Here is an 18,521-nt window from a genome sequence, read left to right on the forward strand (position 1 = left end):
TAAATAAACGACCAGAGTGATAAATCACCTGGGGCTCCAGGAGACACGAAGGGGCCGGGTAAGAGGAGAGCTGGTTACCAGCAGAGGCAGCCACGTGCTTCCAAGGCTTCTCTGTCCAAATTTTAGGAGCTACTTTCAGCACTGGATGGGGATTTTTCTATTAGCAGATAAGAACCGAAGGCTGGGCAGCATGACATAAATCCCTGAAGATCCATTATTGTTCATTTGTTGCAGAGACCTGAAAGGAGGGCTTAGCTCCAGCCTCTGGCGTCCTACTGAGAAGGAGTATTGAATTTAAACAAGTCCTTTCCTACACTGCAAAATGTATCAAAATAAACATATTACACAATGCAGTTGTCTTCCTCCCCTCTTACCCATCCCCTCACACACAAACTCAAAACAGTGCTGAGGAGAAAGGAAAAAAAAAAAAAAAACCACCACAGTAAGAGACACCTTTATCAGCCTCAGCCATCTGTGTTCCTCTAGTCTGATCCAAGAATTTTGGCAGGCATGGGTGCAGCTTGCTCCTACTCCATATCATCCTGCCCTGCAAGAAGAAGTCCCCTCCCTCTTCCTCCCCTCTCTGCTGGCAGCATTCTGAGTCTGTTAATTCCAGGACTTGAAATAACAAGGTATTGGTGTGCGTATGTTTAATTAATTACGATCTCAATACAATCACTTAACCTCACTCTGAGGAGCTGCAACCCCATTTGGTAGCTTGGCCCAAAAAAAACAAACATGTCAAAAAACCTGCACAGCTTTCAGTGCTGACCATAGGAATTATCTGGAGTTTAGAAGTGTATAGGCAAAAAAAATAAATAAATAAAACAGCCTAATTCTTTGAAAATTTGAAGTGCAGGAGTTAAAGGCATTGCTAAAGGAAGAAAACAGTGGTAAGAAAATCACCACCACCATAAATTAGTTCCCAGACAATCTGATATGACTTTACTGGAGTGAAAAATCTGGATTTTCATTAATTTGTTCAGTGAAATAATAAAGGTTCAAGTTCTTTCCTCAAAGCAAGCAGGCATAAAAACTTTGTAAGGCAACTTTCAAAGGAAATAGAATCATGCTCAGGAAAAGAAAAAGTCATTTAAACACACTCAGAAATGCAGGTCTCTAAAGAATAAGAGCACAATAAACTACTGAGTTCACCTTCTGTTTCTAAACAGCCTTGTAATAGCAACACATCTTCAATATTTCAGGAAGCATGACATTTTGAGAGATTAAAAAGAAATGTTGTATTGAAAAGCATAAAGAATGAAAATGGGGAAAACACCAGGAACCCTGAAGTGTAATATTATAGAAGAAAACCCCTATGGAAAAGTCAAGCTTTAAACACATATTCTACAGATGTGCAGCACAGCTCTGGCATCTTATTTATTACTCTGAACTGTTTCAGGAGAATTCTCTTAATTTATCAAAAAATGATCCAGAAAGGAGTTGACATGGAAAACACTCAGCTCAGCTCTCTCTCTCTCTGGCTCTCCAAGGAACAATTTATCTCCTAGTACACTCTGAGGCAAATAGAATCACAAACCTCCCCATACACAGTGCCCATGGCAAACAAACCCCTCCAGCTCAAAGTAGAGTTTTTTCTGTCTTAATATACATACATGCCCTGTGATGTCAATTTGGTTTTTTTCTCTCCCCAGATGCTTCAGGATGCTGCACATCAAATTCTTGTTTTCAAAGCCAATTAGCATGGCTCTGTGTAATTCAGTGCTATTTAGTGTTGGATGCTACTTAATTTAATTCTGTACAAGTAGGATAGAAATTCTGTTCATAGCTTAGAAAGAGGACTACACATCTGGGTAGGTGAAACATTACATACATGTTCTTAGACTTAATAGACTCCTCCTGGATTATATAGCAGATACCAAAAATGAAATGTTTGCCTTAAAACCCAAAGAGGACTAGGTATGAAGCACTTGTTTAAAACCTTAAATTAACATTCTCCTCATTTATATTTTAGAAAAAAAAAATCTTAAAAAGGCTTCAGAGGCATTGAAATTCAAACAATCTCCAAAGAAATCCATGAGGAAAAAAAACCTTAAAATTATTTTATAACAAAAACTAATACTCATTAGCATAACTCAGTGGGTTGAAAGTTGTCTTTTGTTATTTTTTGCTTCAATAGAAGATGATAAACTTGCATCAGCAGCAGTATCAGAGCAGAGTCGTGGCACAGCCCAGAGCAGCTCCACAAGTGACACCTGGCAGAAAGCCCCTGGCAGGACTGCAGAGCCTGCTCCCAAAGAAGGAACACACACACGGGTGCTGCTGGTCCAGCTCTGCTCTCCAGGAGAGAGCACAGGAATGAGTCAGGATGCTCCATCTGGGGATGGAGACTTCCAAAAGGGGCTGCTGTCCTAACCCAGCTCATAAATCCCCTCTTCATTCCCATCAGAGACAGTCATGCTCCTTACTCTTAAGATGCCCCATAAAACGGAGATCCAACTAACAGCCTGGAAAGGAGTCAAAAGTAACTTGTAAAACACAGTCTCCAGCTCATCAGTTTTATCAGTGCTACTCATACAGAATTTAGTAAGTAGACGACATGAGGGCTGGAGCAACTCTTCTGTCAAGACAGGCTGACAGAGCTGGGGTTGTTCAGCCTGGAGAAGAGTCCAGGGTGACTTCAGAGCACCTTCCAGTGTCTGAAGGGGCCACAAGAGAGCTGGAGAGGGACTATTCACAAGGGTCAATATATGGCACTTCACAAACCTGTTTCCATTCGTTTCACTCAAAGATCTGTGAGAAAAACCCCGTCTTCATGTTTTAGCTGTATTCTTAGAGAATCCAAACCAGCTTCACAGGGCTCTTAGCAGTCATATTCCCTCACATGGCCACAGCAGGGAACCCAAACTTGGCCATGGGGGGACAGATTATAGAGGGCGAGGGGACGAAGTGCAAGAAGATGCTCTTCTCCAAAAGAAGCCCCCAAAAGTTCTTTCCACCTATCTGAGCTGCTGAATGCTCTTCTGTCTGGAAGTCTGGACGGCTGCATTAATTGCAGCAGAACCCTTACACACATATTTAAGATCCAGGTCCCTTATTAAGACTCTGTCAATACAAGCCACAGCCTACCTACCATCAGCATATATGTGTGATGGCTGCAGGACATGAAAAGCTGAGGCAAACTCTTGCTTTCATTACTTTTTGCATAGCTGTTGGCACATAAATTACCACTTCATAACAGGCCCTTTGAAATTCTTTTCCATTAACTAATTCAGCTCGATGTATTTTTACAGCGTGATCATGGCTATCAGTTTCCATCTGTTCTACTGTCCTTTTGGAATGTTTTCGCTGTGAGGAAGTAAACAAAAATAGATCACTGTAAAAACAAACCTGCCTGACAGTCTAGACTGAGGGTCTAATTAAAAATAAGATTTATTAGAATAGAGAGAAATGTTGCAGCAAAACAAAGACACAGTTTCTCTACAGTATCTGGTATTATTCTTGGCAAAGCCGAGTCAGGCTATAAATCCACTGAAACAAATCAGTATGGCACTGATGCACCATTCTCATCTAGCATTCACTTCTCCAAACTTGGGGAATGTGTGAGGAAAACTCTTTGTTTCACTTCAATTTTAGTCACCATAAGTTCCTTTCTTAATTGGAACCCGAGTGTGCTAGGGCTTGCCTCCACCCAAGGTCTCTTGCACAGAGTAAGAACCAAACTGAGTTACCAGGAATGCTACTCCCTAGTCTAGACCCAGTTAAAACAAACTGTACCAGCAGAGCTATGGCATGCCAAGAGCTTGCTTTGATATAAATTAAATGGACACCTTGCTCCTGGAGGGGTGGGAAGTGGCAATCCAAACTTGAAAAGACTCAGAACATGGGAACTTCTGCCAGTCCAAAGGGAATGAGCATCCTTTGGTGAGGAGCAGTCTCAGATAAACTGCCCAAAACACAGCACAAGACAGCAGGAAAGATCTCAGACACCACCCCCAACACAGTGTCACCCCAGTAAAGGTACAGGTGAGGGCTGGGGACACCAAGAGGACAATCAGGCTTTGGTGACCAGCTTCTGGAGCAAATGGGCAGCCACTCATTGCTCCCCCTAACACATGGAAAGAACCCTGCACTCCCTCAGCCCTGGAGGTATCATTTTACATGGAATAAGGACTCACTAGCATCGACAGGACCCAAGAACCGTTTGGAGATTTGTATGAAGAATTTAACCCTTAGCAAAATAAGCACATGAAAATTTTGCCCTGTTTTTTTGGCTATTATTTCTTGTGTTTGCACTAGAGATGCATGAAAAATAATATTTTCCATAATAAAGAACGTTGTTTTTAGAAGTCTCGTGATTTTTAACATAAAAACTATGAAGTGACCTCACATGCAAAAATGCCCAATGGCTCCTAAAATAGCAAAGAAATGAGAAAATCTAGATATTCTGAACATGTAGCAAGGCAGAATCATTAAAGAAATTAGAGAGGATGAAAAAAGGGCCAACTTTGAACCAAAACACACAAATTGGTTTTGAATAGTTTCCACAAAGGGAACATTCATCTCCCACTCTAGTTCAAGGACAGCTTAGAGATCCTTTCTCAGATCGTGCAAATGACAGCAGTAACCTAAATAATTATACGTTTGTTAGAATCAGCAATATCAGCTTTAGGAAGAAAAAAAAAAGTGTCTTTGGAGCTGGGACAAGGCAGCAGATTTTCATTGTTTACTCCAACGTTTCATAAGCAGTTTCCTTTGTCAGGCAACAATTGATGTGCCATGTATCATTAAAGAATGAATCGATTTATAAATAGCATGAATACAAGGAGAACCCCATTGTTCTTCTTTTGCTGGTAAATATGAGACGTGCCAAGATAAGACTTCTCTGAAGTGGGTTTCAAATTCCCTTACTAAATGTAAAGCCTTCCATTAGCCAGCTTGGCTGGAGAAGTAGCACCTTCAGTGCCTGGCCTCACCAGGACATCCCTTTTCCTGTCTCCATGGGCTGAGGAGTGACACCACACCCCTGAAGCAGTGCCCAGCTCAAGGGATGCAGCAGTGACCAGCCCAAGGGATGCAGCCCAAAGGATGCAGGAGTGACCAGCCCAAGGGATGCAGCCCAAGGGATGCAGGAGTGACCAGCCCAAGGGATGCAGCCCAAGGGATGCAGGAGTGACCAGCCCAAGGGATGCAGTACAAAGGATGCAGGAGTGACCAGCCCAAGGGATGCAGTACAAAGGATGCAGGAGTGACCAGCCCAAGGGATGCAGCCCAAGGGATGCAGGAGTGACCAGCCCAAGGGATGCAGCCCAAAGGATGCAGGAGTGACCAGCCCAAGGGATGCAGCCCAAGGGATGCAGGAGTGACCAGCCCAAGGGATGCAGCCCAAAGGATGCAGGAGTGACCAGCCCAAGGGATGCAGTACAAAGGATGCAGGAGTGACCAGCCCAAGGGATGCAGTACAAAGGATGCAGGAGTGACCAGCCCAAGGGATGCAGCCCAAGGGATGCAGGAGTGACCAGCCCAAGGGATGCAGTACAAAGGATGCAGGAGTGACCAGCCCAAGGGATGCAGCCCAAGGGATGCAGGAGTGACCAGCCCAAGGGATGCAGCCCAAGGGATGCAGGAGTGACCAGCCCAAGGGATGCAGCCCAAGGGATGCAGGAGTGACCAGCCCAAGGGATGCAGCCCAAGGGATGCAGGAGTGACCAGCCCAAGGGATGCAGGACAAGGGATGCAGGAGTGACCAGCCCAAGGGATGCAGGACAAGGGATGCAGGAGTGACCAGCCCAAGGGATGCAGCCCAAGGGATGCAGGAGTGACCAGCCCAAGGGATGCAGCCCAAGGGATGCAGGAGTGACCAGCCCAAGGGATGCAGCCCAAGGGATGCAGGAGTGACTAGCCCAAGGGATGCAGCCCAAGGGATGCAGGAGTGACTAGCCCAAGGGATGCAGGACAAGGGATGCAGGAGTGACCAGCCCAAGGGATGCAGCCCAAGGGATGCAAGACAAGACACAGCCTGGGCTGAGACAAAAAGCTCCACATCAGCTATTTACACCATGCAACCCTGGGTTTATGGCCACGGCTGCAGTTCCTACTGAGTCAAGGCAAAATGTCCTGTGACTGTCTTTCCAGGAGGCTAGGGCCATTCATTCTGCCTTTCTTCATTAATTTCCAGATCTTTACTAAGCATTGTCTGAAATCCTCACATCTTGGCTGAATAAAGAATAAACACTTCCCCAGCATGAAAGTCCAAGATTTGCAACAGTGTCAGTCATGAAGTACTCACAGGACGAAGCTACAAATGCAAAAGTGCAGAAGAAAACCCAGTGTCTCCTTTTTCCCTGTCAGCAGGCGAAGATATACCCCCCTCTTTTAAGAGGATATTAACATTCCCAGGCAAAAAGCACTAACAGGACCACTGATCTGCCTCTCTAAGTACTTCCATTTTTAAATCAATAAACCTTCCACTGGAAGTTTATGCACTTTCTTCATTTACACCCTTTTCCTCCCTTCCTTGGGAGCTATGAACATATTTAAAGCATATGAAAGATGCTGAACTGAATGAAGCTCACCTCCCAAAGTGTTACTCCCTCTCAACTGGCACAGATGATATATGCATCACTATATGTGATACAAATAGGGACTGCTGGCTCCTAGCAAGCCCACAGCTCCCTTCAAGGAAGCCACCCACTGAAGGGTTAAACATGCAAACTGGAGATCCTGTCTAATTCCTCTTAATCCCTGGTAACACAGCCCAGAAGAGGAGGTATTGTCCCTGGGTTCCTATTATTGCTGCCAGACACAAACCAGAGTGCAGCACACGAATATATCCACCCAAAATATCCCGCAGCCCTGGGGAGGCAGGGCTGAGGGGAGCCATGGGGTGTGCAAGTGATGCCAGCAGGCATTAGGTATTCTATATTAAATATAAAATCATGGTGGTGAAACCCTCAGCCCTGCCCAAAAGGTTAAAAGAGAATTTGTGCTAGAAAGCCAAGAGAAGGGAGTTTAGCAATTGCTGAGGGGTTTTTTTCCTAGAAGAAACATTAGGAAGTTGGAACAGAAAATGAAGGGACCCCTTTAGGACACCTACATTATTCTCTTTTTACATGAGATCAACACTGATTATAGTATTAACCTGATGATTAATACAACAGGGAGAGAAGAAAGGCTGATTACAAAGCACATTCACACGATGTCAAATCATCTGTTTCGTCACTGTGGATTACAAATGGGATAAAAATCCAAAATAAAATTAAAAACCAAGCTTTCAGACTGAACAACTACCATCCAAAATTACACCATCTAGCTGTAAAATACACTGGGAAAAGCACTTGCATCTTCTTTACAAATCTGAAATATTTGGTACTTGAAGAAAGCTTTACCTCACCACTTGCACTTTCCTGATACAGACTCCACCACCACCACTTTTCTCTCCATACAGTAATAACAAACACAGAAAAACACACACAAGATAAAAGCTCGTGCTAAAAAAAAAGGCCACAACTGGTAAACAAACCTGTCCGTTGCCTGAATGTCTGTTGTTACTTTACTGAAAGCAACACAAACCCTCCAGTTTCAAGGCATGTCAGCTGCTTTGGGTTCAGCAAGGGATTCCCCACAGTCCTGCCATTGTGAAGCTGTGCCCTCGGACACTGTTCACAAAGCACCTACATACAACCCTGGAGCTGTGCAGGCAGTGGGCCTTTAGTCTGATCCCACAGGGCAAACCCCAGGCATGGATGAGAAATATTGCAAAGACACTTTCTTCTTCAGTTAGGGCACTAGGTGGATCTTTTCCATGTATCTGATATTATCTTAAAAGATAAATAAAATAAATTAGCGACAGAATTTGGGGCACTGTAATTCACACCACTTCCCAAGGACCAGGATTAATTCAAGTGGTTTCATGCAAGCCTGCTCTTCTTTCATACTGCCTGCTGGCAAGACAAAGCTGGGTCACTGCTTTGGAACTGCAAATGTCTCTCTCTCACACCAGGTATCTGTCACCCAAGCCCACTGCTGGAGTGTGTATTAGACAAAAGATCTATTAACTTCCTCACTCCTGCTGCTCTCCTGCCAGTCTCAGGTGGCACCTTTAGCACTGGGCAGCTCCCCATGCTCAGCGCTCCACTCACATACCACGGTGCAATTAAGATATTTCTGGCATCAGGGCAGAGAGCATAGCAGGCAATAAAGAATAATCATGTTGACACTGTTAAGAATATTCTATTACCATCCTTCCCTTTTCTTTAACCATACCGAGACACAAAACCTAACACACTCTTCATGGGAGAAGAAATAAAATACAAAATACTCATGTTTTCTCCCCAGGGGAAAAAAAAAATCCAAACCAAAACCAACAAACAAAATCAAAGAGAAACAAAATATATAAATGTGGGAAAAAAAAAAAAAGCTGTGTTGCTTATTCAGCACCCACTGACAATCAGCTTGCACACAAAATGTCACTGAAGTAGTTCTTGTGTTTGACAGCAAAAGCCTTCCAGACAAATCTCATCAGTTAAGAGGAAGACTGCATATGGTTATGTTTTTGAAAGTAGAAAGCTGATTATAATTTATAATACATTTATAAAGAAGCACAGTAAGCTAATTGCATTTGGGAGAAGACACATTTTAGAGGCTATAAAGATACAACCAGTAACAGGAAATTCTAACTCCCAATTATGCCTCTCAAAGTTCTCTACAGAATAAAACATTTGTTTGTGATTTCAGAAGTGGTTTGCATTCAACAGTGTAAAAGTTGCTCAAAGTTTCAATGGTTGCTCTCTTCCCTGCTCACAAAGTGAACAAACACTCATGTAAAATGCTTTTACAACATGTAAGAATATTGCAGCCACAGGGCTGGGTCTCCTATGAGTCCCTCTCCAGTCAAGAAACCCTGCTCAAATTCAGAGTTGAAGGGTCATGATCCAAATGCCCAGTGACAAAGGCCTGACCCTCAAAACAACAGTCTGTCAAGAGAAAATATAACAGTAAGAAAAAAATTATAAAGGTGTATCTATTACAAATTGCTAGCAGGGGTACAAAGACCTGCACAACAGAAATATTCCCATAAAAGCAGTGTGAATTATTTAAGCCAGCACTACTAAAACAGGTCATTTTCCAACATGCTACTGTTGGACCATGAGCAGCACAGTGTGCACGCACACCAGGATGGGATCACATCACTGAGATGGAACAGTGCTGAAATTCCCTGACAATCAGTTCAGAGAGGATGTGTCACTGCCACAGAGAGCAAGGTTACACACCTACACAGATCATACTTAACCTGCAGCCAAAACAATAAAAGCAGCTGTGAAGAGAAAAAAATCCACAACTGCCAAGTAAGAATTGGAAATACCACTTTTGCTAAATTAAAAAAAAAAAAAAAAAGCAAACCACAGCATTAAAACTAAGACTTAATTCCCAGGAGGAAGTATGGCTGGGGAATCTGTAGAGCTGTGCAGTACTGAGGGAGTATGTTCACCCAGAGAGGGAAATGGTAGAGCCACCACACACTACCAGCATCCTCTGCTGGCTGACTCACTCAGCAGTGCCAGCCCCAAATTTCCAGGGATGGCATGTCAAAGGCTCGTGCTGAAGTGCAGAAGGCAGTTCCAGGAGATGCCGCAATTTAAAGCAAACACAAGACTGCTTTTCACACTTGGCTTCTCAGTATTACTGCAGAAGACAGCAGGAACAGTGTGAATGATCAGCTCTGTGGCTGAAGACAGAGCAAATAAAACACTTGCACTGCACAGGTGACTTTCCAAACCTGGCTTCCACCCTTTGCTTTTCAAGCTAGTCAGGCAGAAAACCTTTGAAGACTCTTCAGTCAAGGCAAAGGGCTTTGTGATAAGGGAAGTTTCCTACTAAAATGTTACACTTTTACCACCTGTCACACCCAAGAACAGAAACACAACCATTTTGATACTCATAAGTGAGCTAGGTAAAGGAGTAACCTAAACTGGAGATGTGTGAGGAGACCTATCAATCCAGGGACTTCGCCAGGCAGGGATGGCAAGAACTTCCATGACTGGAGACACTACATGAGCTGTTCAGAGGCAATTCTCATGCCCAACACTGACACCACAACTTCAGTGAAAAACCAACCATAATCCTGGAACTACACCGGAGTAAAAAAGACAAAGGAATAATTACTGAACAACCCTTTACCTCGGCTCGTTGTGTGCGGGGCAGAACAGATGACTTTTCAATGGCGTAAACATCCACCAGGTAGAGCCGTGCTCCTTGCTCCCTGTCCAGAATGGCAGCGGTCTGGATGACGCCGGAGTGGCGCCCGATGGTGAAGAGGCGCCCGAGGCTCCTGTCATCACAGCGAACGGACACGATGTAATATTCCACCTGCGCCTCGGAGCCCCGCGGGCTCGCTGCCTCCAGGGAGATCACGTTCGTCCCGATGGGCTCGCCCTCTTTCAGGATGGTGATGTATTTCGGCTGAGTGAAAACAGGCCCGTCAACCCCTTGCAGAATTATAGTCATCTCAGTGGTGGATTTCCTCCTTTCGGGGCCCAGGTCAGTGGCAGAAACGATGAGGTTGTAGATGAGCTGAGAAGGCACCAAGGCTGAGGCTACCCTTAAATCTCCACTGTAGCGATCCACAATGAAGGTCTCGGTATCTCCATTGACTATCTCATACTCCACCTCCCCGTTGGCACCCTCATCAGGATCTGCAGCCATAATTGTGGTCAGGATAGAACCGATCACAACCGAGGGGTCGGCTGCCAGGGCGTTCTGCGACACGAACACAGGTACATTGTCATTCTGATCCGTCACCAGGATGGTCACGTTCTTGAGGGCAAACCGCCTGGACTCCACGGGAACAGCCTGGTCGGTGGCTTTGACTGTTAACTCAAAGAGATTGGCAAACTCCCGATCGATTTCAGCATTGGTAAATATGGTCCCTCTCAACTCATCGATACGGAAGTGATTCCCCCTTGGCATCTGCTGGATGATTGCATACGTTAGCTGCCCGTTAATATCCGCGTCTGGATCGTGAGCAGTCACGGAAATGACAGGAGTACCCACAGGAACGTTCTCAATAATTGATTTAAAGATGTCTCCCGGAGGAAAATGAGGAGGGTTATCATTGAAATCCCTCACGTGTATGACCACTGACATCGTAGAGGACCGTGGGGGCCTTCCTTGGTCCTTTGCTGTTATATTTAGCTTATACAGAGACTGTGTCTCAAAGTCCAGTTTCTTGGCAAGAAAAATACTCCCAGTGTTGGGACTGATGCTAAAGGTCCCGTGATTGTTCGTCCCCGTAATGCTATAGTGGAGGTCAGCGTTGTCACCTGAATCAGAATCTGTGGCAGTGACAGATGACACAAGTTCACCAACCCTCATATTTTCCAAGACATCCACTAACAAGGTTGATTTAGGGAAGGAAGGGCTGTTGTCATTTTCATCCAGTACATCAATGCTCAACATGCAAGTCGAACTTAGGGAAACAGCTCCGGAGTCCACTGCTTGGATGACAAGGGAATAGGATGCAGTAGCCTCGTGATCTAGTCTGCCTACTAAGGTCACTTGGCCTGTGCTGCTGTCTATCGCAAACTGATTTTCCTCATTTCCCTTGATTACAGAGTAGTGAATCAACCCATTAACCCCTTCATCAACATCTGAGGCAGAAACTCTAAGCACCTGCGTCAGATTTGCTGCCAATTCTGATATAGTAGCTTGATAAAGATCTTTCAAAAATTTGGGGGCGTTATCATTGATGTCCTTCATGTAGATCTGTACAGTTGCCTGATCCTTCAGAGGCTTTGGCAGCCCCTGATCTGTTGCTATCACCGTAAGACTGAACACTGCAGCTCCCCTCTGTCTCATGAGAGCTTCTCTGTCAAACTGATGAGTGCTTCTGATCTCCCCAGTTACTGTGTTCAGCTCAAAATCTGGCTGTATATGCTCAAATGAATACCTGACCTCACCATTCGGCCCAAAGTCTTTATCTACAGCATTTATTTTACCCACATATGACCCGCCTCTCTGCTCCTCTTCAAAATAAAACACATAGTTGGTACTGTTGAACAGGGGCCTGTTATCATTTACATCCTCCAGAATCACAGTAACGTTCACAGTAGCATTGAGTGGTTCTACTGCTCTATCAGAGGCAACGACCAGTAAAACGTATCTTTCCTGAAGTTCACGGTCCAGTTCACTTTTTATATACAGCTGGCCATCTGGGAATATGCCAAAGGCATCCCCAGCATTTCCTTCAATTATACTGTAAGCTATTTCACCGTTCACTCCCGAGTCTTTGTCAGAAGCCTGTACCTTAAAGAACCTGGAATTCACAGGCTCTGACTCCAAGATAGTAATTTCATAGGAAAGCTGGTCAAAAACAGGAGGGTTATCATTTACATCATGGACAGAGACAGTCAGGATAAAGTTGGAAGACAGCTGAGGCACCCCCATATCCGAGGCCAGGATTTCAACCTGGTAAGACCCAGCATTTATGTCAAGAGGCCCCGTTAGGCTTACAGCACCAGTTTGTTCACTGATTGAGAACAAGCCCTTTGGGTTTTGTTTAAGGCTGTAAAGAACCATGCCATTAACACCTTCATCAGGATCAAGAGCTTTGGCCTGGAATATGGTATGCCCAGCTTTCCAGTTCTCAACAACATTTACACTTTCCACCACGTGAACGAAGTGCGGGGAATTGTCATTTAAATCTTTGACAGTTATATTGACCACAGCATCGCCAGTTATCGCCCCACCTCTAGCAACCACCTTCAGCTGGTAAAATGCTTGCTCCTCCCTGTCAATAATACTGGCTGTGGTGATCTGCCCAGTCACCCTGTCGATGGCAAACACGCCCCTCTGGTCACCTGTCGTGATGAGGTAACTGATGTTGGTGTTGAGGTCCATGGTGGAAGCAAAAACAGTACCCACGTGGTAACCCAGGGCAACGTTTTCAAAGACAACAAAACTGTACGTGCCCTGGCTGAAAACAGGGGGGTTGTCCTGCGTGTCCAAGACTGTGATGGTGACAATGGCTTGGTTCTGCGACTGAAGATGGCCACCATCAGTGGCCACGATCTGCAACTGGTAAGCAGTTTTCTCCTCCCTGTCAAGGGCTATTTTTGTTGTGATGGCCCCTGTCTGCCCATGGACCTGAAACCTGGAGGTATCCCCAGCTGAGATGCTGTACTTGACTGTCCCATTGGGTCCCAGATCAGGGTCCATGGCAGACACAGTGGTCACATAGGTTCCGGCTGGCTCATTCTCTTGGATATGGGCAAAATACTGGACGGGGTAAAACACAGGGCTATTGTCATTCACATCCAGGATGGTCACATTAACTCGGGCTATCGAAGAAAGGGGAGGAGAGCCCAAATCCGTGGCCAAGACCTGCAAGGAGAAGTGAGACTGCTCCTCCCGGTCCAGCTGAGAGATGGTGCTGAGCTTGCCTGAAACCGGGTCCAAGCGAAACACATGGCGAGGGGTCACAGAGGAGGGGCCAACTGCTGCCAGCACCGGCTCGGCTTCCTGCAGGGAGAAGTGGACAGTCCCATTGTCCCCCAGGTCCCCATCAGTGGCACTCAGGACAAGCAGCTCAGTTCCTGATGGGGAGTTTTCAGCCAAGGACACCTGGTAGCCCTCAGGCTGACCGAAGCGAGGCTTGTTGTCATTGACGTCCAGGACGGTCACCACCAGCTGCGCGTAGGAGAATTTGGGCTGCACGCCCTGGTCACGGGCACTGATGTTGAGCACCACCTGAGAAGCAGTCTCCCGGTCCAGCCCGCTGGAGCTGGATGCTCCGGCAGTGCCACCATCAGGGACAGCCGTGGTGACCAGCCCGCTGTGCTCGCTGATGCGGAACCAGCCCAGCTCGTTGCCCGAGACGATGCTGTACTTGAGGTTGGCGTTGAGGCCGGAGTCACGGTCCGTGGCGCTGAGGCCCCGCACGTAACTGCCCAGGGGCACGTCCTCACTGATGTTCACCCTGTACACCGACTGCCCAAACACGGGAGGGTGGTCATTGATGTCATTCACAAAGATCACCAGGCTGGCTACCGAGGAGCGGCTCACGGGAGCTGCCACCGCTCCATCGGGGGGAAAGACGGAAGGGGGAGAGCCTGGAGGTGGCGGTGGGGCCCCGTAGTTATCTGCCACTGCCACGGTGAGGTTATAAGCCGGGATGCGTTCCCGGTCCAGCGCGGCCGCTACCTTGATGAGGCTGAGGTTGGGTACCTTACTGCTGTGCACCTCGAAGTGCCGCTGCTCGTTTCCCGCCAGGATGGACACGGAGATGTTCCCATTGGCCGCGGGAGAGTCGGCATCGCTCACCGTCAGCAGGGCCACCACCGTGCCGGGGGCCGCGTTCTCATCCACGGAGGCGAACCGGGAGGTGGCCGGGAAGTAGCGGAACTTCACCCGGGGCTCGTTGTCGTTGACGTCGAGCAGGCGGATGAGGGCCTCGGCCCGGCCGCTCAGCGCCGGCACGCCGCGGTCCATGGCCTGCACCGTCAGCGAGTACTGCTGCTGCGCCTCGTAGTCCAAGCGCTCCCGGATGCGGATCACCCCGCTCTCGGGGTCCACCTCAAAGGGGAGGCCGCCAGCCCCGTCCCCAGCACCGCTGCCGTCGCCTCCTTCCAGGCGGTAGCGGATGTCAGCGTTGGTGCCCTCGTCAGCATCGGCCGCAGTGACCTGGAGAACGCTGGCCCCGACAGGAGCATCCTCAGGCACCCGAGCCTGGTAAAGCGTCTGGCTGAAGATGGGCGGGTTATCATTGATATCCTGCACGGTGACGTTGACCTGAAGGTACCCTCGCCGACGGGGCTCGCCCTTGTCCTCCACCTGCACCAGCAGCTGGTAGGTGGGGGTGGCCTCCCGGTCCAGCCCTCCACGGGACACCAGGTGCAAGAAAGCTCCCTCACCGCTGGGGTTGAGGGTGATGTTGAGGCGGAAGCGGCCCTCCTCGTTGCCGGCCACGATCCGATAGGAGCCGTGGTCCACGCCGTTGGTGCCACTGTCGGCGTCCGTGGCAGTGTCCAGGATGAGCTGGCGCCCGCTGCCCGCGTCCTCCTTGAAAGTCACCACGATGGAGGGGTCGGGGAAGACGGGCGCGTTGTCGTTGAGGTCGAGCACCAGGACGCGCACCTCGCTGGGGTAGGTGGGCTGGCTGGAGAGCACCACCAGGTCCACCACGTCGCTGGCCAGACTCTCGCGGTCGATGGTGGCGCGGGTGTGCAGGGCGCCCGAGGTGGCGTTGATGGCGAAGAGCTCGTGGTGCTCGCTGAGGCGGTAGGTGAAGCCGGGCCGGGTGGCGATGGTGCCCACCCAGGTGCCGGCCGGCTGCTCCTCCAGCACCCGGAACACCTGGCGCGGCTCGGCGGCGGCGGCGCTCCCCAGCGGCGGCAGCAGCGGCAGCAGCAGCGACAGCAGCAGCGGCGGCGGCGGCCCGCGGGCGGCGGGTGGACGGCCCATGGCGACCCGGGGGCGCAGCGCCCCGAGGGGGCGGCCCGGCGTCCGCCGCTCGCCCCGCGGCCGCTGCTCCGCCCGCCGCCTCTCCCGGCACCCGCGGAACGCCGCGCTCCGGACGCGGACGGCGGCGGACCCGGCGGCGCGCCGCGCTCACGGGACGCTCCGGCTCCGGCTCCGGCTCTGCCTCTGCCGCCGCTCCTCCCGCCGCCGCTCCGGGGCTGGGGGGCGGCCGGGGGCGCCGCGCCGCATCGCCGCTCAGCAGCCGCCGCCGCTACCGCCGGGGCCCTTCCCTCGGCCCGCCGCTCCCGAGCCGTGCCCGCCGCCCCGCCGGCATGCCCGGGCGCACGGCGGCCGAGCCGGTCCGTGATCCGCGGCCGCCCGGACCCAACTTTGCCCGGCGCTCATGAATCCCGGCCCTCTTGACGCCCGGGCCGGCTCCCCCCACGGCCGTCCATTGGCCGCCGAGCCGCACCGCCCCTCCCCGGGACCGCCCCCGCACCTGAGGGGCCGCCCCGGCGGGACCGGGACAGGGGGAGAGCCAGGGGAGCCCCCCCCGGCCGCGACCGGGAGTGGGGCGCGGGTCCCTCGGGATGCTCCCGCCTGGAGCCGGGCGGAGCGGGTCGGATCGGGTCGGGCCGGGCCGGGCCGGGCTGCCCCGAGCTCCGGGGGACGGGGCTGCGGCGGGCGCCGCTTTCTTGGGAGGCAGTTCTGGAGGAATTTGCGGGACCCGTTATCCCGGGAAAGATGAGGCGCCGGTCCCGCGGGCCGGCAGCGCCCTCTGCCGCCACCGCCCTGTGCGGCTCTCTGCACCGGGGAGCGCCGCCGGAGCATCCCGCGGGATCCGTGTCCTGGGTCCGACGAGCCCGACCGAAAACCCCCTCCCTACTCCGTCCCAAAAAGCCCGTAAAAACCACGAGGAAGCTCCTTTTCCCTGCGGTGGCGCAGGCAGCAAAAGTTTTAATTTTGCACGAGTTCGTCTTTAAGTACAAGCAGGGGTCGTGAACACAAGTCTGTAGACGGCAATTGAAGTGACAAGGTAAATCTAGCAATCAACGTGAGGAGCTAAGTCCAGCGTAGCCGCTTAACGGATCGGCAAATTACAGAGTTTGTTTATCCCTGTGAGGCAGCTAGCGAACCGGGTAGTGTATTTTCCAGCATGGAAAAGTCGGGAAAGTGAGAAAAAAGTGGAAAATAAAGTAGGAGAGTGTAGAAGGATGAGGTGTCAAAGGCAGTTTGTTCCCCGCCAGTGCCCGGGATATGATTAAAGAAACGGAGATCAAACAAAACATTAGCAGAAATCTTGACTGGAAGCAGTAAGGAAGAGGAGGTGGTTCCTGTTCTGTACTGTCACCTAACACAAAGAGTAAACCTCGGGCCAGTAATTCCTGCAAATCCCTGTTTCCTCCAGGGATGGATCCTCACACCCGTGGCCGCGGCAGCGAGCTGTGAGGGTCGCTGAGGCTGGAATCCTGGTGGCCAGCATCTCTCCCTGGATGGCAGCGCTGCTTTCCTCTGGCACACCTCTGCCCTCAGCCCGCGTTTAGTTTTTCATTTCTCAGCCTCTGCTACCGACCTGGAAGCGCTCTGCTTTTCCTAGCTGCGCTAGTTCAGCAGGAGATAAGTCATCCACAAACTATTCTTGGTGTAAACACTTCCTCCTCCTCATCCTCCTCCTCTTCTCCTGCGAGGAGCTGGGAGATAAATCAATGGGACAGCCGAGGAGGGCTCATCCATGCGCGCCGTCTCCCGCCTGGATCCGCAGCGCTGCATCCAGTTCTTTGATATTTAACTCCACCTACAGGCGTGCATCGAGCCTTGCCTGCAGCCAGCAATCCGCTGGGTGCTCTCGAAAAGTGCTTTCTTTTCTTCTACTACAAAGATGCTGGTGTTTTAGATGAGCCAGCAAAACCCAACAGTGAAACACTATTCGGGGAGAAATAAGATTTTATGGGCTGGAGGGGGAGGATTACCAACAGAATTTAATATCAGCCTTCACTAGAACGGGTCTTCGAGTATTCATCACGGGAGTTTTTTCCTCACTCCGTGGGATTTTTCATATCTTCCAGGCAAATTTGACCTCCAACTCCAAAACACAGCAACGGAGAAACACTCTGCCCCTGAAAGGGACTTTGTTTTTTTTTTCCCTAATTAATAGAATAAATCACTAACCAACTATTTTTCACGTGGGACAGGCACGATCTTGTTCTCACCTTGTTCAAGCTCTTCTGTGCCCATAGTTTGTGCTTCCCTCTGGGTCCTTCTCTCAAATGTCAAAATAAGAAATGCTGCTGCGAAAGTACGGAAATTCAAATATACAAATGCAAAACATCAGGCTTTTAAATACTGCACATCAGAGGCAGACAAAATGGCTAAAATACTGGGCAAGAAAGAAAATCCCCAGACCAGGAGAATATCTAGACAATAAGTTTTAAAGCACCGATTTTTTTTGCTACTGTAGAAACTCAAAAGTAATGTCTGGCAATATTAGATCCCAGAATTATCATATGTGCCCCTTGCATTATATTAAATGAAGATGATACATTACAGTTTTGCTCCACACGAGAATGAATCAAACAAAATCTATTTGCCATGTAATTTAATATTTGCAATTATACTAATGATCTTATATATGTAAATGTCTCAGAATTTCTTCAAAAACATAATTTGCTTAAGCCTTTTGTACCTGTGGATGAAAAATGTTGTTCTAGATGAGTCATTCACAAAAGAAAAAAGAACACCCTTTAAATTCCTGAAGTGTTTCAATATATCAAAATTCCATTTTGTAGGACTCAGGAAGTTGCTTTTTTAAATCCAAATGTTTATAAGAAGTTTTACAAGACTTTACAGACAATTTTCAGTTACAAAAATAATTACAATTTTAAAAAATAATTTTCTCATTGCATTTTTTTTACTGTGAGCTGTTTCAAAAGTAGCCAAACTTAGAAGATGCTTTAAAAACAACCATACTTTTTAAAAAGTTATTTTAATGGCTAAGAAAAAGCCCATTGAAATCGAAAGAGCTTTGGTAGGTATTAAGCAATACCTTTATTATAAAGTCCATGCATGTCAGTAAAGCAGGAATTACTCTGGTGGTTCATCAGCAT

At 48.8% G+C, this 18,521-nt stretch overlaps 1 protein-coding gene across 1 annotated transcript in view; it reads right to left on the reverse strand.

The window, feature by feature from the left end:
• The window catches only part of FAT4 (FAT atypical cadherin 4), a 122,053-nt gene extending 106,633 nt beyond the window's left edge, over positions 1–15,420 (reverse strand). The window contains exon 1 of the mRNA XM_062493986.1: positions 10,141–15,420. Within this exon, the coding sequence (XP_062349970.1) occupies positions 10,141–15,420 (5,280 nt within the window). The remainder of the gene's footprint in view (positions 1–10,140) is intronic.
• Between the last annotated feature and the right edge of the window lie 3,101 nt (positions 15,421–18,521).

Source organism: Cinclus cinclus, chromosome 5 (genome assembly GCF_963662255.1).
Source record: "Cinclus cinclus chromosome 5, bCinCin1.1, whole genome shotgun sequence".
NCBI lineage: Eukaryota > Metazoa > Chordata > Aves > Passeriformes > Cinclidae > Cinclus > Cinclus cinclus.